The following is a 24,127-nucleotide window of genomic DNA, read 5'->3' as shown; positions in this document are numbered from 1 at the left end:
TGTGTGTATGTGACATATTCTGTATGTACATTATGACTGCATGTGTGTGAAGACTGGAAAGCTTGAATATGGTCTGCACAATGCTGTGTGTGTATGTGACATATTCTGTATGTACATTATGACTGCGTGTGTGTGAAGACGGGGAATTCCCTAAGTAGAAGGCCAATCACAGCATCAGATTGCCTCACACCTGCTAAACGTCATGATGATGTCATGTATACAATGGCCGTCCCACCACATTTTCTGCATGTATCAGTGTGCGTGCACACACACACTTCACACTAACAACATGCAGTGCTAGCTGGACATGCACTGAAGAAAATGATTATGTGTGTACAAGACAGTTTTTGGCGCATCAAGCTTTACAATCTCGGAAGATGATAGCACAGGCGAAGTAAAGCTTTACCGAAGGCATTTTGCTTTACCTCGCTATAGCAGGTTTGATTTACTATGTTTTTCTTTGTTTGGAAGTCACAAAATTTATCTGGTTATAGCAGTTATTTCGTTATAGCTGATCTCGCTATAAGAGTAGCATTTTACATAGACTTGTGTGGAAGGAAATTTGGGACCGAGAAAATTTCCTCGTTATAACCGATATCTCGTTATAGCAGTGTTCGTTATACCAAGTTTCCCCTGTATGTGAAATACTGCTGAATGAATTGAACCGGTTTGAATAACTTTCCTCCCATCCCCCACAAGTTTTCGTGTAATGCAAATCAAAATCCACTTTGGCGAGGGAGGAACATGGTACAAAATGCTAGATGTCTTCTTTGAATCTTAGATGAGAACAGTTGTATGATGGTGTGTTGATTCTGGAATTATATCTTATGACATACCACACATTTTATGCTGCAAGCTTAAGTAGTACTCAAGATCTGATACAGTAGCTGTGCAAACAGTCCTCAGAGTGGAATATTATGGATGGATGTTAGTATGTCTGTGTAAATGTTTGTGTAGTTAGATAAGAGGTGTGCACAATGAGGTGTACAAATTGATATAAAATGGGACTTTGTGCACATTACTTGAACTTAAGATCTTACAGTTTATATGGTCTTTTGACAAGAAAAAAAAAGTCTTTTCATCACAGCTGTACAGACTTGCTCTGTACCAAAATGTTCTGTTTCCTTTGATCAATTTTTATGCCTCCGCCACGAAGTGGTGCCGGAGGCATTATGTTTTCGGGTTGTCCGTCCGTCCGTCCGTCCTTCCGTCCGTCCGTCCGTCCGTCCGTCCGTCCGTCCTTCCGTCCGTCTTTCCGTCCGTCCGTAATGAATTTTGTGGACAAGGTAACTATCAAAAGCTGTTGAGGTATCTTAATGAAACTTGGCATGTATGTGTATTAGGGGGTGAAGTTGTGCCTATCAACTTTTGGGTGCACATGCTCAAGGTCAAAGGTCAAAAGGTCAAGGTCAAATACATAAAATTTCACTATTTCCACCATATCTATGCAATGCCTGAAGATATTTTCTTGAAACTTAGTGTATACATGTATTACCCAATTTAGATTCTCTGGTGAAAGTTTGGGTCATGAGGTCAAAGGTCAAAGGTCAAAAGGTCGAGTAAAAGTATTAAAACTTCTTTTTTTTCTCTGTAAATTGGAAAATTGTTCAAGGTATCTTCATGGAACATAGTATATACATGTACTGACTGGCAGTGATTATCTAGAGAATGTAGGGTTCATGGGGTCAAAGGTCAGGGGTCAAAGGTCAAGTGCAACACTTCAAAATTTTACTATTTCCCTCATGTTCATGCAATGCCAGCAGGATTAGTATTCTTTTTTTTTTACACTTGGTGTATGCATGTGTAACCTAATAGAAATTCTCTGGAGAGTTTTTTTTTTCTTTTTCTTTTTTTTATTGCCTCAAAGGTCAAAAGGTCAAAGATCAAGTGAAAGTGCTGAACTAACTTTTTCCTCCATATCTCGGAAGTGGCTCAATTTATCGTGAAACTTACTGCATATCTGTGCATGTTCTTCCTGAAAGTGATTATCTTATGAATTTTAGGGTCAAAGGCCAGATGAACATGGTAACAAATACTATTCAGTACAGAAATTGCACTTTTTCTCCATACCGGTACCATGAAAATTACTCATTGCATTAAATGTATGAATGGGTCAAAGTCAAGTTAAAGTCCTTAAATCCCCAAATACATGCTCTCCTATTCATCCAATTAAACCAATTTCAAGGAAGGTGAACATTCAACACATTTGTGACAAACTTGTCATTTCAATATTTTGCCAGTTTTGTGAAAATGTAATCACACATTGTCCACATGAACTATCTAGACCTATTAGGAGAATCATGCATTATGGCGGAGGCATACCAGTCGCCATAGCGACATTTCTAGTTGGAATTTGTTACAAAATTATGGATAAATGATACACACCTTTGATTTATGACAATTTTTCTCCTAGAGTGTTCATAAAGTCCCATTCAATATAAAAGTTACCGGTATATGGTATAATGTGATGTCAACAATAGGTTTTCTCATACACCGTAGGTTACATTGCACCCTAGGTGCCTGCCGTATTTACGTATGCCATTTTCTTTCCATGTCTGCAACATTGCCTTGTCATGCGACCAGTTTCAATTTCATCCGATTTTACCATTATGCTCAAATTCTTACAAAAGAAGTGAATATTTCCAATGAAAACTCCATATAATGTTGTCTGTAGAATGATAGCACTGTTAATTTGCCTTCGGCTGCTATAGCAACCAGTAATTCTTAGTGATGCATGAATTTTGATGATTGCTTGCATCATTTTGTGATGTGTGCTGCTCAGGTGTGGATACGTCTGGATCTCCCCCTGGTGACTACAGCCAAGATATCCCTAGCAGGGAGCTCCAGGAGAGGACCAGTGGTCCCCCTATCCTGCCCCCGCAACTCCTGCAAGTCATACTCAACAAAGATATTGGACCCCAGGTAAACCACAGCCTCCTACCCTTCTCATATCTACCCTCCCTCATGATTGCAAATGGAACTGGCATAGGGCATGAGTCCTCGAGATAGTATCATCATTCTTAGAAGTTAGCATTGTGTGAATATAAAATAAAAACTAGTTGTTGCATGAAATGACAAGTTCACTGGTAGATTATTGTGTCATTACTTGCATTTTACGGTCTATGAAATTAACTTTTGATGTGTTTTCATCTTTTTTTCTGTAGTTGACTCTAAGATGCCTCAAGCATAATTTTGCTCCTATTCCTCCCTTATTGTACTAAAGAATAACTCATTTTCCCTGTTAATTTCTTTCAGTATGAACCAGCGCTTCTGCCCGAACCAAACCATGTCATGTTGAATCACCTGTATGCCTTGTCAATAAAAGTAAGTAAAATCAAATCTGGCACTTCATTGCTCAAAGTAAATATATGGAAACAGGTTTTTCTGTAAGTTAGCCTATGCCACCCTGTAAAACATGATATGGGGAAACCCTTTATAACAGGCTTTTACCATAAGTTGCGGCTTTTAACATGGTGAATTTGGTGGTACCGATTGTCCATTGAAATACTGTATTAGCTGGCTTCTTTTATATTTTGTTTATGAGGCATTGGTTATAGCGAGGTAATATTGGCGGTCCCACCAACTTTTCCTTGTAATGTGAAAGGTCATATTCACGCTTACTTCATGATGCTAACCACCTAAACTTATTCTATTTCCTCTCACTTGCAAAGTTTAATCTTGTCACGGGTGCATATTTCTTGTGGCAGTATTCATTGCTAGCCAAGAATGTCACCATTCCTCTGAACATATGGTTAGAAGTAACTTTCATAGAGATGACCACCAATTTGCATTTAGCCATTGAATTTATATGACAGGATGATCTAAATTTTCAAAAAGATTTCAGAGCTGATGATGCATAAGTGAATTTATAAAGAGAGATATTGCTTTTATTCTCAAATCCCTTCAATTAATGCATTGCATTAAAATGGAAAGTAGATGGCAGTGTTACAATGTTGTCAAAGTACATACTTCTGAAACTTTCCCATGTCTTGTAACTTTCTTGTCACTCTTTATTTTTTCATTTTTTTTTTGTTTCTGTTTCCATACAGGATGGAGTTATGGTGCTCAGTGCGACACATCGCTATCGAAAGAAATATGTGACAACTCTTTTGTACAAGCCAATAAACTAGATCGTAGTATATACTGTGTATTATATTAGTGTGGACTTCAATCTGTACTCTTGTGTGGTGAATATGATATGACTGAACATCCCCAGTGAAACTGCAAATCTTCCATGCTAAAGAGATTATCTTTAAAGGAGTAAAGACAGGATAGTGTTGTACAGATATATATGTCTTGTAATTGTGTATCAAAGGAAGATTATTTGTGTATGACACTCCCTTGTTGGTGAACAGTGAAGGTCATTTTGTCAAGCCAACCATTGTATTTTGTCCTCCCATATACCGTATACCATTACCAAATAACACAAAGCAGATATCTGACTTTTTCTCCAGTCATAGACTTGGCAGTCAATATATTTTCTTGATGTTCCCTTGTGACTGTAGTTTTGTACTATAAATGAATTGTGAAGCATATCAGTATATTATCTAGTACCCAATATATCTCACTGTCTCTCCTGTTGGTGTTTCCCCTCAGTTGTATGTTTGTATGAATATCCTGTGTACTCAGCTCGGTGCATGTGCTCTTGATCTTGCCAGTATTGGCGTGAGGATTTACTTTTGTGTTGTCGTAATCAGCATGGAAGGCTGCAAGTTAGTCTTGATCGAGGTATTTTTCTGCATTTTTATCAAGAAATAAGACAAATGTCTGGAAGTATTGTATTGTTGAAAAGAGACAAGAATTACTGGTACTGCCTGCATGTAATTGCTTTACAGAGATGCCCGGTAAAATGCAGGCTCTCCGAGAGACTTGTGGCAGTGCAGAAGAGAGCCTAGATGTTAGTGTTGACTGGCGACGTGATGAGATACGCACTGTTGCAGGAAGTTTATGACTTTTAATGCCAAAGGGATTATAGATTTCCTGAAATATGGGAGAAGTAAAAACTACCCAGTATCTTACTGTAAGTATCCAGGGGCAGCTGGTAGAAAACTTAGGAGAACAGGGACTAGAATGAAAGAGAGCAAGAGGGATTGTAGTGGCACAATGATGGTTCATCGAATAATGCCACAGCCCTGTGGATGATCAAGCTTTCTCTGTGCAGGAGGCAAGAATTGATATGTACTCATTTGCACAATGGATGGTACGAGATTTTAGAAATGGCAACACAATGCTCATTTGTCTGGGGGTTGGAGACATGGCATCACTATCACCAGCTTTCTCAGAATTTCACTTTACAGTCAACAGTTGGCATCCATTTACTGCAGGTCAAATGTCCAGTGACATTGTGTTAGACTCTAACAAGGGAGCTCAAAAGATCTTCTTTTTTTTTCTTGTAGTTTTCAATAGTGAAAGTCTGTTCAAATCTGAATATATAGTTGTGCAAAAGTGAGTGGGGGAAAATCATAATTTCATCCCAAGGATTGACACGTTCTGGTAATATACCTACCATGTTGTTCAGATGCTGAGATTGCATGTTTCCGTGGCGGTAGGAGTCAGATAGTTTAACCATGATTGGTCGACATGTGAACTGCCAGGGAAATTGAGGAGAGTGAATTATTTTTTTTTTTTGGAGACTTCTAGGACAGTGTGAAATGAAACAGTACTTGCGATGTTTGACAGTGAATGCTCTCCACACGGAAAATGTCTTTAAGGTGAGAGGTGTGCCAATAAGCTCACAAAATTCCTCTTTGCTAGAGAGGTTGTGTTTTTGTTTTATAGTGTGGTGTAATATGGGGACCTGAACAACCTTCTCACAGGGCAGGTTTTACTTTTAGAGTGTGACTTCACATATTGACACCATGTTTTACTATCTCAACCTTATTTGAAATTCTGAGCCAGTAGTACATATCTGCCAAGATGGTGACTATTGCTTTGCTTTGAGCAGATGTGCTTTTTAAGGAGATACAGGATAACCTTACTGTTGACAATATAGAATGAATAAGATCTGGATGAATATTTGACATAGCATTGGCAGAATTGGAAATACAACTGTACCTTAAGTGTAAAGTGTTGGCTGAAAGGAATACATCTCCACCATGAATTCACATGGGTGTTATTATTTTTTTCTTTTTCATTGTTTCTTGTGCATAAGTTGATCATCAAGTTATTCCTCTTAATAGTTTTTGTGCTCTCATTAGATTTCCACTGAAGCTCCAGAATGAATTTCCTCTCTTTAAAATGTCTGTAATCCGTTTTCATGGAACATATGCCAAGGGGAATACTCTCAGTTCATCTCATTCGTAGGATTGAGCACATCTTGTGCGCCAACTAAGCCACCCCGTATGTGTAAATTTTGGGAAAAGAATGATAATGATGCTAGGATAGTGTGAAGGTTAGACTTTATCAAAATGCTCAGATAATGTGTCCATATGTAAGGATTGTAAAAATGTCAGGTTTGTAAAAAGGTGTTGGACTTTAAGTGAATCAGTACTAGGGTATACAGACCAAAACAAGTGCAGGGCTTGTCGAGCCTTCTACGAGTGCTCATGCTCAAAATGCGCTGGTGCGTCGGCTTTTCTCTTTTAGGCTCATGTTAATGATATTTTGATTTCACTGCCGCTAATGTTACATACAGTCATATTCATCTGAGCATTTCTGTTCATGAAGATGGCTTTTTACTTGACTTTTCCCCTATTAACTGTCAAATGGTCCTTTCTCCCATTTGTCACATGCATGCATCAATATTCATCTGACACTTTAAAATGATATGAGAAAATAACTTTTATCTTTGCTAGGAAAGATGTGATCGTTTGCTATTTGGTCTTTTGTTGTTATTTGTTATTTCTTAGTTTCCTTTAATTACCAGTGCAATCAGTGTAAAGTGCATTATTTGAGCGTGACCGTGTTCATTGCTTTGTTTTGGTTAAAATTTTAAAAGGTAGTTGAATTTTTTCTTTTCTTTTCATTTCAACTTATACACGAAGAGTGACAGTCAGAAATTATCTGTAGTAGATACCTTTATGCAAACTTGCAAAGGAATATTCAAGTGTGGTGTGAAGTGAAGACTGAATTTGCAAAATTGACACACTGTCTATCAGTACCAGTATGTCATCAGTTGATGACTAGGTACAGAAAGCAGTTAGCAACTTCATCTCAACATAGGATCTTTACCCACGGTATAAATAATCTTTCTTTAGTTTGGAGATTGTTCCTATGTATGACGATGATCACCAATGTTACTGAAATCATGTATGTATTTTTTTTTTTAATAGTTTTGTTTATGTCATTTTGTGTTCTGACCTATGCCAATTGCATGGTGTGGCATATGTATTACCCTGGCCATAACACGGACTACGCATGTGTTTAGCCTTTCTTTGAAGAAAATTTCGGCACCATCATTAATGAATCTGAGGTGTCATTGGTATTTTCAAGCTTGTATCTTTTCTTACACCTTAGTACACTGTATTTCCATGCATTATAGTCAGTTGCAGAAGTATCGTGTAGTCGGTTGAAACAAGATGTGTACCATGTGTAATGACACACAAAAGAAGTGATAAGCATGAGTGAAGATTGAAATCTGAAATGCCACCATATTGCAACCTTGTCTGTATATAGGAATATTGTTGCTAATGTATCATATAGGTAAATAAAATGATTGATTACCTTTTGATTATCCGTATTTTATCTTCTCACATGGGGGAGGACTGGTGATTATGAAAGACGAGTGTTTCATGTAGCTCTTGTGCGGTGACATTTACAAAACTTGAATGAGCATTTCTTTTTTTTCTCTAATAAGTATAGGTCACTCAAGCATGGCACCTATGTTACACTGAGATTCATAAATAACCCTAAATTAGCAGTTACCACCTACGCATTACAACACAACATATTGTGCTCAGCAACTTGATGTTGCAACTACTGGTATCTACTGCTGTACATGTAATGTTTCATGTGAATCATCCAAGGTGCATATGCTCCTCCATCTTTGTCACAGAAACTGATCAATCTGTATTTAGCGGCAACTAGTCCTAAGTAGGATTTATGCAGTCAGTGATCATGGAGTGAAATGTTCACATTTGAGGCAAGGTTTCATAATCCACTCAGAAATTTTTGTAAATCACCAAGGGAACTTCAAAGCTCCCTTGGCAGAGAGGTGTGGATTGTTGTTTAAAAGGTGCTTGGTATGAGACCAACAGTGTACCTGACATGGAAAAACAAGAGTTTTTGGAAGTATGAGTTAAACTTACAGATTTGCAGTCAGTTTTTATTCTGGGGCCGACAAATTTAGAAGAGGAATTGTTCTAGATTGCCACATGTTACATCATCACAGACTGCTTGGAGTTCTTGTTTGTAATTCTAATGTGTGAGCTCGTCAGCTGAATTTTCTTTCAGGGGCATTGTGTGACGAGTACGTCCTCAGTTAGGGTTTCTGAAGAATGCGAATGAAAGATATTGTCTCTGAATGCAGTTATTAAAAGATGTGATGTTTACACAATGTTCAGCTTGATCTTGATAAAGGCCATTTGATGTTTGAACTTAACTGTATTATGCCTGCATGGTGAGATACTCTCACACATCTTAAACCACTAAAAATCACCATTAACTACTAAATTTGCCTTATTTTGTTTGCAGCAGGATTCTACTATTCATAAGGGATGACTGTAGGAAGCAAAGTGAGATTAATGTATATAATAGTGAAACTATATGAAATTTAGAGAAACAAGAGGGAAATAGTTGTTTTGAAAATGAGTGGTGAGCCTATGCATGTATCAATGTCATGTGTCACTTTTGCCACTATTATTTTCCCAGGAAATATATCATAATAATGAAAAGAACATTGTATATCTGAATCATTTGTCTGTGGTGAAAGCATTTTTGTTTTCAGAATTTCTGTGTTCTGCCCCTTCCTTTTGCTTTCTCTCTCTCTCTCTCTCTTACTGTCCAGTTCACCTCACAAGACTACAACATATGCATTCCATTGTACTATATTTGGACTTTCAATAGAGATACATGTACTAGTAACTTAACCAGTCAACTGACATTTAATGCCAACAGACAAATGTTTGTAGACTCTCTCCAACAAATACATAATTTTATAAACTATACTTTTTTTTTTCATCACATACCAGAGTTCCATTAGGAAAGGACAATATTATTCCACACTAGCTTAGTACAATCTGTATGATATAAATTCTCAACAGCTAAGGTAGCACTACTTCCTCATGTCTTAGTCACAGCTTGCACTGGACAGCTATTATGGCACTATAGGGCAAGAACTTCCTCGAAAAGTTTGTTAGTGTAAATGTCTGAATGAGGAATATGATCCCATAACTTTACTAATTCTCCAGCATATGCAGTGTTAGAGTTTGTGCGAAGTAGACCAAATAAGTAAGATTTATTGCAAAAGTGAACAGACCATGGGACTGTTACTAGTGAAACATTGAAGCCTCTTTTAAAGAATGGGGGCATTACTGATGTTGATACACAAAATACACATTTTATGATACCTCTGTCACACATACAAGAAAATAGCATGTTGTCCCCTCCCCCCCCCCCCCCCAAAAAAAAACCCAAACAAACAAAAAAAAAAAAAAAAAAAAAAGTCATCAGCAAACTGTCCCGTCTTCATTACCCTGTACCAGAACCATGAACATATTTACCTTTACGACAATGATCATATTTGCACTGGAGAATCGCAAGTCCAATTTCTACTGTCAATCGTTGATTCGAGTATGTCGGCATCCCTACATACAACTAACCTCCCCACATGCTACATGCATGTATTTTGGACACGAATACATTACAGGAGAAGTTGCTAAACATTATGAACTGCTAGTCATAGAGTATAATCCAAGTGAGATAACGCTTGTAATGACTTCAAAGAAAATTAGATTTCATGATTGTTATGCTTACAAAAGTGACTAATTACTTTCTTGCTGCCACTGTGTATGATCACCTACTGACATTATTTCTAAAAGTCTGGGAAGAGCGTACACCAGTGACAGATACTGTGGCAATTGGTTGTTGCAGTATGAAGTGACAGCTTGTGGTCAAAACGGTTTCAGAGCTGACCAAGAACACTACTGGCCAGACTGCAGGTCAAGCCAGTTCCATCGGGTTCCTCGTTGACAGCCTTTACCTTTCCATCTTCTATCACAAGGGAGTACCTGGACAGTGTTAAACAATTTACAGATATCAAGTGTGTCACGTACACTAGGTGATACTATTAAAGTAGAAATTTTCAGGCATTTTCCATGACATGGAGCTAGTGTGAAAATAAAGGAATGCAAATACTTTTGCTTGTTTAGTAATCATATTTCATCTCTTTGATTTTGTGGAATTTTTTAAACAAGCAAAATTTATTTCACCCGGGTAAGCACTAAAAACTACTCATGCAAAAATTTCCACTTTTACAGTACAGTCCACTATAATGATGATTAACAATCTTGTGCAACTAGACATGAAAGGTGATTTGAGTCTTGCAGGGACCATCACCATCCTTGCATGTATTGAACCAGCATCTTCAGTGAAGTGACAGAAGATTTACTACTCCTGCAGTGTATTGATGGAAGCATACTGAAATGTAATCATGAAAAGTATATCCATATATCACATAGTCTACAAACAACATAAAAATTAAACCAAAACCAAACACATACTGGCGGCCAAAAAGCTGCCCTACAATGTTCACGGCATCAACATTTATTCTCCCCATCAAATTGTCTGTATCTCTTTTATATTCTGTTAAGCTATTATGTATGACCCGATATCTAATGTAAAATGAGGAATGTTCGCTTGCATCTTAATTTCGCAAGCGCCAAGATTCGCGAAATTAAAATGCACACGGAAGTTCTTGTCCACACTACATGCATTGAATGCCAGTGGCAGTTCGTGAAAATTTCATGCCGCGAATATATCATCTTTTACAGTATTTTTAGTTTTAGTTTTACATACAGTGGACTCCTGTTATAACGAAGTCCTCGGAACCGGCAGTTTTCTTTCGTTATATAGAAATTTTGTTATAACTGAACAAATTAACAATAAAAAACAAAGAGTCTGTAATGTTGCAGCCTAAATTTTTATTTTGTTGTAACCGGGATTTCGTTATAACCGTGTTAGTTACAATGGGAGTGCACTGTACTATTTTACTATACCTTCACAGGTGATTCCTTACCTCTTTGAGCGTTTGTTGCCGAGGATTGCAGTAGCATCCAGCACCATGTCTACCGCCTGGAACAAAGAGAAAACAAAAGAGCAAAATTTGTCTTGATGTATCAAATGGGAATCTTCTGAAAAAGTCAGATGGCAGAATGAAGAGAAATATTACATACAAATTTCCCATGAAACAACTGTTGTTTCATCCCAGGTTTTAAAGACCTGCTCACATTCATAATGAACTATGTACCACTTAGGCATCATTTACAAATGAAATTAAATCTTAATTACCAGGTACTAGGATTGACATGCTTTAAATGTGTTTCGGGCTTCCATTGTTTAAGCATTTAATGGCACAAAATTCCAAGACTTCAGTTTCTAGGTATATCCCTACCTCTATGAAACATTCATCCTGCATCGATCTTCTTAGACAAGTTACAGTGGACTCCTGTTACAACGATATCCTTGGGACTGGCAGTTTTCTTTCGTTATATCAAAATTTCGTTATAACCAAACAAATTAACAATAAAAAACAAAGAGGGGATAATGTTGCGGCCTGAATTTTTACTTCGTTGTAAGCGGAAGTTCATTATAACCGTGTTTGTTATAACGGGAGTGCACTGTAGTTAGTTCAGACAGAAGGGCTTTTTACACTTGTGTTTCTTAACCCCGGACTTTCTCTGACCCAGGACTATCGTTAGTCCCGTACCAATTTTTTTTCAGCTTTTTACACTCGCCAATTAGTCCCGTACTATCTCTTGTCCGGGGCTAAGGAGAAAACTGACCTTTTTACACTCGTATTTCTTAGCCCCGGACTTTCCAAACCACATGAATATTCATAATTACGCTGTGTACTGTACACGTACACGCACGCACCGGCAGCACTTGATTACCTTGTTTCTGATTGGTCAGTGAGGGTCGGACTTCGTCTCCGTCGCTTAGCCCAGGATTATTTTTTCGTTCTGTTTACACTCACTTGCTTGGCACCGGTTTTAACCCCTGCTATTTTGCAGGGCCAGATAGTACCGTACTATCGGTGGGGCTAGCCCACTTTGGCAAAAACGAGTGTAAACAGAAAGTGGGCTAAGGATAGTCCCGTACCAACGGTGGGGCTAAGGCCCCCCCCTTAGCTCCACCGTTGGTCCGGGGCTAAGCAAAATTTTACAAGTGTAAAAAGCCCTTTAGATGATAGAATGAGTCACAAGCTGAAAACAGATATGCATTTGTCAACAGTAAAAGTGAAAATCATATGTTTGTTACAAGTAACAAGTTGTAACTCAGTGACCTTGCAGAGAGACCAAAACTCCCAAAACTATCAGGTACACACCTGTAAAATTGATACTTACACTTGTGAATTCTCCTTGAGGATCAGCCAACATTCTGACCTGCATAACCCCCAAAAAAATGAACAAAAAGATGTATTCAGAATGTATCGTGATGCAATTAAACACAAATGGCTCAAAGACCTCTGAAGAGATGGAAGTACCACTGACATGCATTACCCAATCTTTTAATACTCTACACCCTCTAAAGACATGGTAGAACCTGTGACACCTTTTACCCCACCTTTCAACACTCTACACCCGCTAATCAATACTCAACGACCTCTAAATAAAGAGATGGTATAACCACTGACTCTTACCCCACCTTTCAACACTCAACAACTCCTAAAGTGATGGTAAAACCAGTGACACCTGTAACCCCACATTTCAATACTCAATGAGCTCAATTACAGACCGTAGCACCACTATAAACAACTGTCAGCCCATCATTCAACATTCCATGACTTCTGAAGAGATGGTAGATCCAGTGACGCCTGTAACTCCACATTTCAATACTCAATGAGCTCAGTATTCAATCAAAGAAAGAGATGGCAGTACCACTAACAACAGTTAGTTCATCTTTCAACACTCCACAACTTCTAAAGAGATGGTAGAACCAGTGATAGCTGTAACCCCTCATTTCAATATTGTACTCAATGAGCTCAGTAAGAGATGGTAGTACCACTATTAAACAACTGCTAGCCCACCTTTTAACACTCCACAACTTCTAAAGAGATGGTAGAACCAGTGACACGGCTGACACCTATCAACCCACCTTTTAATGCTCAACGACCCGAGAGGTGGTAGTACCACTAACAACTGTTAGCCCATCTTTCAACAATCCACAACTTCTAAAGAGACGGTAGAACCAGTGACACCTGTTACCCCATCTTTTAATGCTCAATGACCTCTGAAGAGATGGCATTACAATTGACGATTACCCCACCTTTCAACATTCAACAACTATAAAAGTGATAGTAGATCCAGTGACAACTGTTCCCCTACCTTTCCTGCAGCACTGTGTGCCTCTCCCCATGCTCCCATGACGAAGGCATCATTGACAGAGACACATGCCACGACCTCCGCCCCCTTGGCTTTCAGCTTCTCAAAGTCCGCTACGTAGCCGGGCAAGTGGGTCTGGAGTGGAAGAGAGGGGCAAAAGTATGGACGGTCCTGGTTAATGACAGCATTGTGGTGCATTGGATGAGGCCGTAGACACATGGACAGGTGATCATGGGTTCAAATCCTGCCTGGTGCAAACAACCTTAAACAAAGTCTTTGTTTATTTAAACACCAATGATGTCCCTCTTAGCCAAGGTGTGAAAAGTGGTACCCACCAAAAATACTGAGGTTATAGCAATGGCAGAGCCCATTTGCTGATTGGTGGTAACATTGAGGAGATTCCCACTGGTAAACGAGACTGCAGTCTGGTCTGCCTCTCTCATTTCATTAACACGTCGCCGTCTACTCTCCTCCAGACTAATACAGATCATGCCACTAATTCTTGGGGATTGGGCTTGGGTCACTTCACTAACTAAAGGTGAGTGGCAACATGAATTCTAGATCTTTAGCAAACAGGCATGACAGTTCAAATGACTGGAGATTTACACATCAGCACACAATCAATGCCACCACATTGAATAAGCATGGTCTGCTGAGAGTAAGCAAGTAACAAGGCAATGAGCGGTTAACATGTCGAGTTCATTTTTCGTAGTTCAAAGAACTTTAAAGGTGGAGTCATCCAGTAAATTTTATGCAAATGAGGTCAGTGTTGTATATTTCTTACCGGCAAATCTATCATAAAACTGCACAAAAACAAAACAGTAGCAAACTAAGATCAGGTTTGACCCTTTGATAGAAAAATGGAATGCTTGTATTTCTGTGTAATGACAGACACCACAGATTGAACTCTTCCACCACAATCTACTTGATGCCAGTGATCCTTTTTGTCACACTTTCTTCATGAAATAAAAATCATGAGAACAGAAAGCCGCTCATGATGTCATCTATCTGGCTGTGACTTTGAAGTCCCTCGACTGAAAGTGAATCAGAGGGTATGGCAAAATCTTGTCTTAAACAGTATAGGCCGTAAAGTTTGTTTGTTTTTTTCAATTTTTTTATCAGGCAGGATGATAATTTTTTGTTTTGTTTTGCTTTTATGTCACAAAGTTACACAAATTAATATGACCCTATAGATGTAAACTGAACTTTGATTTAATATAAATCACCTTGTGCAATTGCACACAGATACAGATAATGCAAATCTTTATACTACTGTAGACACTGATCATATCAATGTCAGTCATGGTTCACTAAACCTTCCTGTGAGTCAATCATTTCATATAATTTGTTGTTTTGTTCAATCCTTGCATTATACAACAAGACTGTGATGCATGTAGATACAGTCTCATACAGAAAGAACTACAATACAGAAACAAACTGGTTATTATTAGAAAACATTCATGTACACTGTACAAGAAAGGATCCACATATCAAAGTGAAATGGAAAGATGTTCATGTGAATATATTTCATAGATATTACGACTCTATAGAATGAGAGTGGATTAAAAAAGTGAAGTGTTTCAACATGTCATTGTTAAGTTTTTGTTTGTTTGTTTGTTTGTTGTTGTTTTTTTTTAGTGACAGACTGGAAGAACAGTACAGGTCTGCATAACAATTCCAGTTTATGTGAAAACCTCGCAAAAATGCAGAAGGAAGAATTCTTTTCCAGCACTTCATGGTGAAAGAGACTTATGTGTTAAACATTCTCAATGAATTTCAGTAGCCAAAGGAACCTGCAGATTGACTTGCCTCAGCGCAGGAGAAAAAGAAATTATGGAAGACAACAAAGATGGTACCAGCATGTTCTGTTATTGCTGGTACCAAAGTGCACCATTCTGAGAGAAAGAAATATCACTGTTCTTATGATGAAGCCATTGCGAATGCTGCCACAGAAATCTATATCATAAGGTAGAAAGCTACAAAATAAACAATAAAAAGAGGGTGTACAATGTGTACACTTAGTTTTTTGTAAGTGTGCCATGTGCAAAGTTGGCTGCATAATAGGGTGTGTTCGAGTGCTCTAAAGCGAACCAAAGCGAACTGAGCCAAAGCGTACCGTACCGAACTGTGCCAGATTTGAAGCGCTAGAGAGCTCTGTTGAGAAAGCGTAACTCACGAGTTATTTTTAGAAAAGGTCACACATTTTTGTAGCAAGAATGTCATTCACCTAGCGCTTGAACTACTTACAGCTGTCCTGAACAAAGAGAATGATGTCTTTGCATTGTGACATATGCTTTACAGCGAACTTTTGGTACGCTTTTGGAGCACATCGGGAAGTGGTGCACTTTTCGCTCGATACAGTACGGTGCGGTACACTTTAGGAGCGTTCGAATGCTCCTCTGGTGCGGGTACGGTACGGTACGGTTCGCTTTAGGAGAGCGCTCGAACACACCCATAGTGAAGCTAGTAGCATACATAAAAGGGCACTGATGCAGACTGTGAGGTTGAGTCATGTATTTCGCATGGATTGTCTTTAAGCTTCTAGAATGCCCTTTCCATCTAGTTGAATAATGTTTAACAAACTCAACTTTGGCCTCATTTTTATTTCTAAAAAATAATTTAAAAAACTGCAGGGCCTTTCTTTTCACAGTCATGACAACAAATCTACATAATGTGACATTTAAAGTACAGTGTATATGCTTTCAGAACTAAAAATGACATTCTGAATGAGAAGCAATTGAATGATCAAAGTATTATTAATTGCAAACTGACCTTGGAGCATCCTGGAGTAAAGGCTCCTGGTACAGCAAAGAGGACCCCTTTCTTGCCCGCAAAGAGATCAGCCACATTCACCTTACTGCCTGGAGTACCCTCCTGCAATTCAACGCTTGGCAACGCATCTCCAACCTATGTTTGGTGTGTAAAGAAATTTAATGATGAAACACAAACAGGACAGAATCCCTGCATTGGTATATTGTCTAGAGTGCTAATAAATAAATAATATGCTTTGTGTCACCTAAAACATGACAGGGAAAACAGAAAAAAATTGCGAGTTAACCTACATGATGATTGCTGTAATGAAACAATGTAAATGAATATAGGGAAGGCTTCATTACTGATTACTACAAAAATTTCAGAGGATGAAATCAAAAATTTTCTAGCTCTTTGAAAAGATTCTACAACAAAGGCCAGCCTGAAAGAAATTCAAAAAAAAATCAGAGTGTATGCAATATATTTCCAAATTCAAGATGCTCACGAGCCTCACTTCCTTTTACATACATTTACATCATAGTGACAATTTAAAAACTGTTTCACTGAATGCACACATCTGGCTCCAGGTTTCCATGTTTTCTCCACCCAAACCCTCTGATGGCAATAACTAAAGTATTTGAGTACGTTACGTGGGCGACCATTGCATTAGCATAGACTTTGCACGTAAAACGTGCATCTATTATGGAAATGAATATGAGTCTCGCAAGGCAACGCTAACACCAGTACCAAACTTGAAATGCTGAAAATGATAATCCCTAAGGTGCTCAGCCACCCGTCCAACTGATGTGAACTAGAACATTTAAATGTATCCTGCTTCAAATGTCTACATGGTTCTTCATCCGCCATTTCCTGCTATTTTCATGCCGGCCAGATTGGGAAGGTCAGCTAGATAGGCACTCACTAGACATATGATATGTACTCAGCTCAGAGCAGTTTATATCCTGGTTCTACATTCTATGGGATACTACAGTATTAACCCCTTTGGTATTTTTTCATTGTTGTACAAGGCTTGAAGCACTCTTTAACAGTACTTAACAATTCTGTTCACAATCTCTATGTCATCTTTTATACAAATTAAATTTAATATTTATAAAGTTTGATGAATTAGAATAGATCTCATAGGCAACATTGGTATGTTACAAATTTGTACCAAGAGGGACCTGGCAGTGGCGAATGATGGTGAATGAAAGTCGGGCCACCAAATTTCAAAAAAGGGCAAATTTGGTGGCCCGCCTCGGGCCACCAAAATTTTTTGAAAAGTATGTCAATAAATTTGTAACTTTTTGCGCCGGAAATTAGCAGTTAAATTTGTTTAAAGGATGGATGAAAAGGACTGAATGAGTGCCTGAGAGTGAGTGTTGCAAGTTTGTTGAAGTTTATTTATGAGTAGATATGTCCAACTTCTAATTCTTACTATCATAAACTTAAACATTTGACTCATTAAAAAAAAAAGGACTTTTAATGTTTTTTTATTGTTTTTTTTTTGGGGGGGGGGGGGGGAGTGGACACCAAATTTTTTCTCTCGGGCCACCAAAAATTTGAAATTTAGGATTTTGGTGGCCCCATCAGGCCACGAAACAAAAAAAGTTAGTGTCGAGCCATGTATATATATATGCATAATTTTATTTTTAGACATATACAAGCATGAGCATGAAGGTATATTTCCAAGATTGTTAAGAAATTTAATGAATTACAGGAATAACAAGTAACATTAGTACATACAGCTGTATGCATACTGGCATGAGTGTGAGGGTATAATGCATATATATGTAAGATTTTCAGAATATAAACAAATACATCATTCATTATTTTTGAATATCATATACAAACAGATAAGAAAGTTGAAATATAAGAAGATGTTGTTGTTGTTTTAAAGAAAAAAGGAAGAAAGAAAAACTGGGGCCCTATACAAATAATTTGCCCCAGACAATACTAACATAAAACAAACTTTATAAATCTTAGAGATATTAAACAAGAATAATAAATATACTGGATGTACCATGTCTCCACGAGGGAGCTCCTATTGTCTCCACGAGGGAGGTCATAATGGACGTCTCCACAAAGGAGCTCATTAAGTCTCCATGAGGGAGCTCATATAGGAAATAAAACTGTTAAAATATCAATTATCAAAATAATATTATCCAATACTGAAAATGTCTAAAAAAATGAGCTCAATATAAAGGTGACAATATCTATGTTGATGAGTACCTCATATTCTTCACGCAAACTCAAATACCTATACAATGCACACTAACTCACCCACGCACATACACTCAAGCACACACACACACACACACACACACACACCTCCAACCACGCACACACATACTGATATCAGGCCCACAATGATATACAGTATTTAAATACCCCTGGTAAAGCACACACACAATGATATGAATTACAGATTAGAGAACATTACTATAGCTGTATCATTATTTCAAGAGAAAGAAAAAATTATACAGTGTATATAACACAGTCGAGCTGTAAGTATCACAGCAATGATTCGGGAAAAAACAAAAGGAGTTGATACAGCAAAGTAGTTTGAAGCAAAACAATGGAGAAATATTGTACAAACATAGTGGTGGTTTCAATGATGTATGAGTATACCTGCGGGCTTCAAGCAGAAGGAGAAAGTGGAAAATCAGTGGACAGTGCCAGAAAGTGGAAGTCATAACAATCTTCAAGGTAAATTTACACCACAAATTTAGACTACAGAATATAAGAAGAGTCATAATTAATATGGAAAGATGCAATTAGCACATGAATACATGCAGTTCAATGATTTTCAAACAATATCTTATGTAGTGTGAACATCCAAAACAATATTGATGACATCATGCAACAGTGGGGTGTGGGCGCCTGCTTTGGTGTGGTGTGCTTGGTGACAGCTTTGATGCCTAACTTTACTTACAAATATTAAGTCAACCCAGTCACAACATAATGATTGAAATATGAATTTATACAATATGAACCCAGCCAAATATTTATATCCCTACATCCCTCATTCCATCTAATAATTCCATCTAACAGTCAGTCCGCAGCGCGAGCGAAAACGCACGTATTTATTCAAGTCGTATGCACGGCTGAGCGGTGCTTGCATACGTAATGAGCAGATACATGGTCATGAATAAATCCGTGTAGAACGAGTATTTCTCGTCAGTTTTCGACACTTTTAGTATCGACTGAAAGAGAAAACATAAGCAAATATGCTCATGATCAAAATAAACAGAAAAGAAGAATATAGAATATCAAAATCCCTCTCGAAGTTCGGTATTGTATTCAAAAATATTCCTTCACGTTTGACGCCAAAAAACTAACCTGAAATCTTTCATGCCCCTCTAAAATATGGTAAAGACTATGTCCGCTAAAGTATATAGTATCACAATAAGGGCACGTTTTCCCATCTTCATTTCAATACGGGTCAGGAACTAGCAAAATTCAGAGACATGTCTAGCGTCGAGTTTGAAAAGATTATCCTCGCATTCGCACCGGAATTCCGGGTCTGTGATTGGTCGAAATCTGTCGCAAGACGCGGCGTGTCGCATTGCGTAGTATCCATTGGCTGCTGACTCAATGCTGTGAGTTTTAAATGTTAGGTTCCAGATTGTGATCGAATTTTCACTCTCCATACAAAACTTGAACTTTACACAGGAACCAATGATGTGTATGTGAGTGTGCACTTACAATGACCCTGAACAATGGACCTGGCTGCCACCTGTCCCGAGCTAGCTCTGCTGCAAGGCACATGAATGCTTAATCAATTATTCTTGTGGATTGCCCCGAGCACTGCTAGTCTGAATTCTTGACACAGGGTGAAATGCATGCACATGAAAGAAGTAAGCACATGTTTCCATGTGCTTGCACACACCACATTTCAGAATGAACAAAGACTAGCTGCGATAGTGGAATTCCTCATGAAACATTCCAATCCTGGCCATTGTCCACGACCATTGTCTGGGTATCAACAACACATTCCACGCGTGTTCATTCACTACCCCACTTCCAGTAAGAAAACATAATTTGCCTTGTTTTCAACAGGAAAATTCACAACCTTAAAAATGGTGCCCCTCTTCGTTTTTTAATTGATCATACTCGCTCAAGTTTCACGAGTGTGAAATCGAAGAAATTACGGAGATCTATTTTCAATACCAGTCAGGAACTAGCAAAACATCAAACTATGATCTAAAAGCTTCTTGAACATTGGCAAAATAATCGTTTACTTTGATGCTAAAATGGACTACTATATTGACATCAAAAATAGGGAAATTAGGTATCAAATTAATGAGCATAATCAGCTCTATAACTTAACTAACCATCCTGGGTCAAACAATGCAATGCGAAAGCTATGAAAGCTGTTGTTGCGACCTCTGCAAAAACTCTCGCAAAGTATCGCGAAATCTCGTCAGTCTCAAGGGCACAAACTGCGTAAACGTGATTCTGAATAAAATTGTCGTTCGTGCCTCATTATCGCACACGCTGCGGACTGACTGCTAATAATTCCATCCATCCCAATAACAATACATAATTATATAGAAGAATACGTATTGTGGGGAAAATTACCAATAGGTAGACTCCCATGAAATTTAAAACAGCGAGATAGTTTATGGTTAACAATTTGGTTAACCTCGCTCGGGGCGCTGTTATGTTATGTTGCGGTCGCCGGTGATGTTACACTGCACACACTGTGGGAGTACAGAATCAGCTAGGATACATGACTCAAGAGATACGGTAATTTATATCATGGCTGAAGCCCATGGCTGACGCTGTGCACAAGACATAGACCTAGTATTTTTCTTTTTCTTCTTCTGGGCCATGTATTCGAATTGATTATCATTACTGTTGCCGTGCATAAAACGGCGTCTGGCCTGGGCGCTATGGGACAAGTCATACGTTCGCTACAGCTGTAAATCCCCTGCAAGTGTGCAGAGTACCAGTCAGTCAACAGGATGGGGCAAGGGGAAGCCCCAGTCCCACATGCCGAGGACCTTGGTACTGCGTGGCGTGCGAGGCTGCACTCGACTCTTTCCCCCAGTCCCAAATTACCTTTGTAGATGAATTATTCGACAACACCCAACGATTAATGACAAACATGAAGTTTACAAACCACATTGAGCTCACCTTGATCGGCATGTTTCTGGCTGAGCTGCACGAAAATGCTCTGGTGCTAATTGTGAACACTGCTCGACGCATTCTAACTCGTCAGATCAGGCAGGCACGTGTTATGTTTTACTGTACAGCGATGCTATTACGCAAGCGCAGACCTTTAGATCAGGGGCCTGTTGCATAAAACTTACTGTTGAATTTCAATGGTAACTACCGTCAAAATTAGGCGTTACAGCCAATCAGCATCAAGGATTATAAGATTTACCGCTAATTTGAAGACTTACCGCTAGAAAGGAGCGGTAAGTCCAGCGGTAAGGGTTTTATGCAACAGGGCCCAGAAGCCGTAGGCGTGTACATGTAGTATGATGCACAAGCTTCAGTGGCTACGCACAACAGAATCAGTGGTGGGTCTAGGGCAATTACCCCCTGGGCAATTACCCCTGACCCTCCCCCTGGACCTAATCCTAATCCTACACCTGAACCTAATCGTAACCCTAACCCAAACTCCTAACCCTAACCCTAATCTTTACTCTAACCTTACCACTAACCAGTATTTATTAACCGGGGGGTAATTGCCCTGCGGGGGTAATCAGGATAGTACTGTCTCAACATGCATCTCATTTTTGTCTCAGTATTTCTTTAGCCTATATAAGAATTCTCATTATCTACTGAAATTTTACCTGAACGCTTACAGAAAATGGGTTGATAAGCTTATAGTTTTAACAAGTAATGTTGGAAAAAAATATATAATCTTTATTATCTTAAGATGATAAAGTGAAAGTACATTTAAAAATTATATATATATATATATATATATATATATATATATATATATATCATTGCTCGACACTAACTTTTTTGTTTGGTGGCCCGATGGGGCCACCAAAATCCTAAATTTCAAATTTTTGGTGGCCCGAGAGAAAAATTTGGTGTCCTGAAAAAAAAAACAATAAAAAACATTAAAAGTCCTTTTTTTTAAATGAGTCAAATATTTAAGATTTATGATAGTAAGAATTAGAAGTTGGACATATCTACTCATAAATAAACTTCAACAAACTTGCAACACTCACTCTCATGCATTCATTCAGTTCTTTACATCCATCCTTTGAACAAATTTAACTGCTAATTTCCGGCGCAAAAAGTTACGAATTTATTGACTTACTTTTCAAAAAATTTTGGTGGCCCGAGGCGGGCCACCAAATTTGCCCTTTTTTGAAATTTGGTGGCCCGACTTTCATTTTTGGTGGCCCTGGGCCACCGGGCCACCGTTAGTGTCGAGCCCTGTATAAATATATATATATATATATATATATATATATATACTTTCCCTTTATCATCTTAGGATATCAAAAACTATATATATACACTCAGCAAAAAAAGTAAGTTCCCCCCTAACATTTTTGGATATATCTCAAAAAGTATTTTACGGATGTTCATAATTCGAACGGGAATGGATAGGGAATTTCAGTACTCATAACATGAATGGCATATCATTGCCACCAGATATCATTATTGGTGTAAAAAATCGCATTTCATGTCAAAATGCATGGGGAAAAAAGTTGCACTTTAGACCATAGGAAGCATATTGTATACATTTCCTATGTAAGTTATCAAATGATCTTTTTAAATTGTGTAATTCTCAGGAATTTCTTCAGGTACAATGTGCTTCCCTATTAAACAGATGTTATGCATACTTTTTGAACAATAGGCCTTCTCAATATGAAAATATTGGTAGAAGCCATGTGATTTGTAATTCCAATTTAGGTTGATCACATTAATGTGCCTGTGGGCATTTTGCATCATGCCCTAAAGTTGTAGATCAGTTTGCTGAGGGAAATGACATCGAACGTATGGAGTGGCCTGCAAGATCCCTGACTGTAATCCAGTAGAGAATCTTTGGGATATCATTAAGTGGAAAGCGAGCAAGAAGTTGAAAGATGACGCTTCACTGCAAGAATTTCAGCGCATCTTGCAGAGAGCATGGGCCAACATTGAGCAGCACCAATTCAGTACAAACTTTAGTTAACAGTATGAGAAGGAGATGGCGGCTGGTCATTGCGGGTGGTGGACATATCAATTATCAAATACTTCACTATATGCTCATGAAAAGAAAGAGATAGAGAAATATGCAATAACCCATGCTTAAATGTTCAGAATCATGAGTGATTGTTTGATTATGTGTGTAAAAGTCATTGCAAATCACTAAAGTGCAACTTTTGTTTCCATGCATTTTGACATAAAATGCATTTTTTTCACACCTATAATGATATCTGGTGGCAATGATTTGCCACTCATGTTATGAGTAATAAAATTCTTTATCCATTTCCGTTTGAATTATGAAAATCGGTTGAATACTTTTTGAGATATATCCACAAATGCTAGGGGGGAACTTACTTTTTTTGCTGAGTGTATATATATATATATATATATATATATATATATACACTGTATATATATATACATATATATATATAATGATTTTGTGTTTTGTCAGTCATGGCCAGCACCACTTTTTTTGAAGTGAGAGGGCCCAGTTCATATTTCTGCTGCCACTTCCGGGTTTCTTCAGCTGACAGGCCAAAAAAAAAAAAAATAATAATAATAATTTCAAAATGGCCTTACCCGTACTTCTATAAAGCCCTCTGGTACAACACACACACACACAACGCTTAACTTTTTTTTTTTTTTTCCTGGTGCCACTTCTGGGGTAAAAAAAAATGGGGGCTCCAAGTGGTTAGACCCTATGTATTCGTATGTACCATGTATTATAAAAA

The 24,127-nt window shown here is 38.1% G+C and overlaps 2 protein-coding genes across 3 annotated transcripts in view; one reads left to right on the top strand and one right to left on the bottom strand.

Moving 5' to 3' along the window:
* The window catches only part of LOC139734585 (5'-AMP-activated protein kinase subunit beta-2-like), a 30,753-nt gene extending 25,762 nt beyond the window's left edge, over positions 1–4,991 (top strand). For both annotated transcript variants that reach the window (XM_071645368.1, XM_071645367.1), the window contains 3 exons: positions 2,783–2,922; positions 3,256–3,324; positions 4,050–4,991. In XM_071645368.1, coding sequence (XP_071501469.1) covers positions 2,783–2,922; positions 3,256–3,324; positions 4,050–4,130 — 290 coding nt within the window. In that variant the 3' untranslated portion in view covers positions 4,131–4,991. The remainder of the gene's footprint in view (positions 1–2,782; positions 2,923–3,255; positions 3,325–4,049) is intronic.
* A 4,607-nt stretch (positions 4,992–9,598) lies between these two features.
* On the bottom strand, positions 9,599–21,458 carry LOC139734566 (peroxiredoxin-5, mitochondrial-like). The gene is made up of 6 exons (XM_071645341.1): positions 21,369–21,458; positions 16,251–16,385; positions 13,482–13,613; positions 12,501–12,539; positions 11,174–11,229; positions 9,599–10,166 (listed from the first exon to the last, which is right to left on the bottom strand). Exons 1-6 carry the CDS (start codon positions 21,438–21,440, stop codon positions 10,061–10,063), a joined length of 540 nt encoding a protein of 179 aa, XP_071501442.1. The 5' UTR covers positions 21,441–21,458; the 3' UTR covers positions 9,599–10,060.
* Positions 21,459–24,127: the final 2,669 nt, after the last annotated feature.

Source organism: Diadema antillarum, unplaced genomic scaffold (assembly GCF_040938485.1).
Source record: "Diadema antillarum isolate AM-2024a unplaced genomic scaffold, OU_Dant_1.0 seq00000533_RagTag, whole genome shotgun sequence".
Classification (NCBI taxonomy): Eukaryota; Metazoa; Echinodermata; class Echinoidea; order Diadematoida; family Diadematidae; genus Diadema; species Diadema antillarum.
Note: the sequence above shows the minus strand (reverse complement) of the source record. Positions and strands in the feature narration are given on the sequence as shown.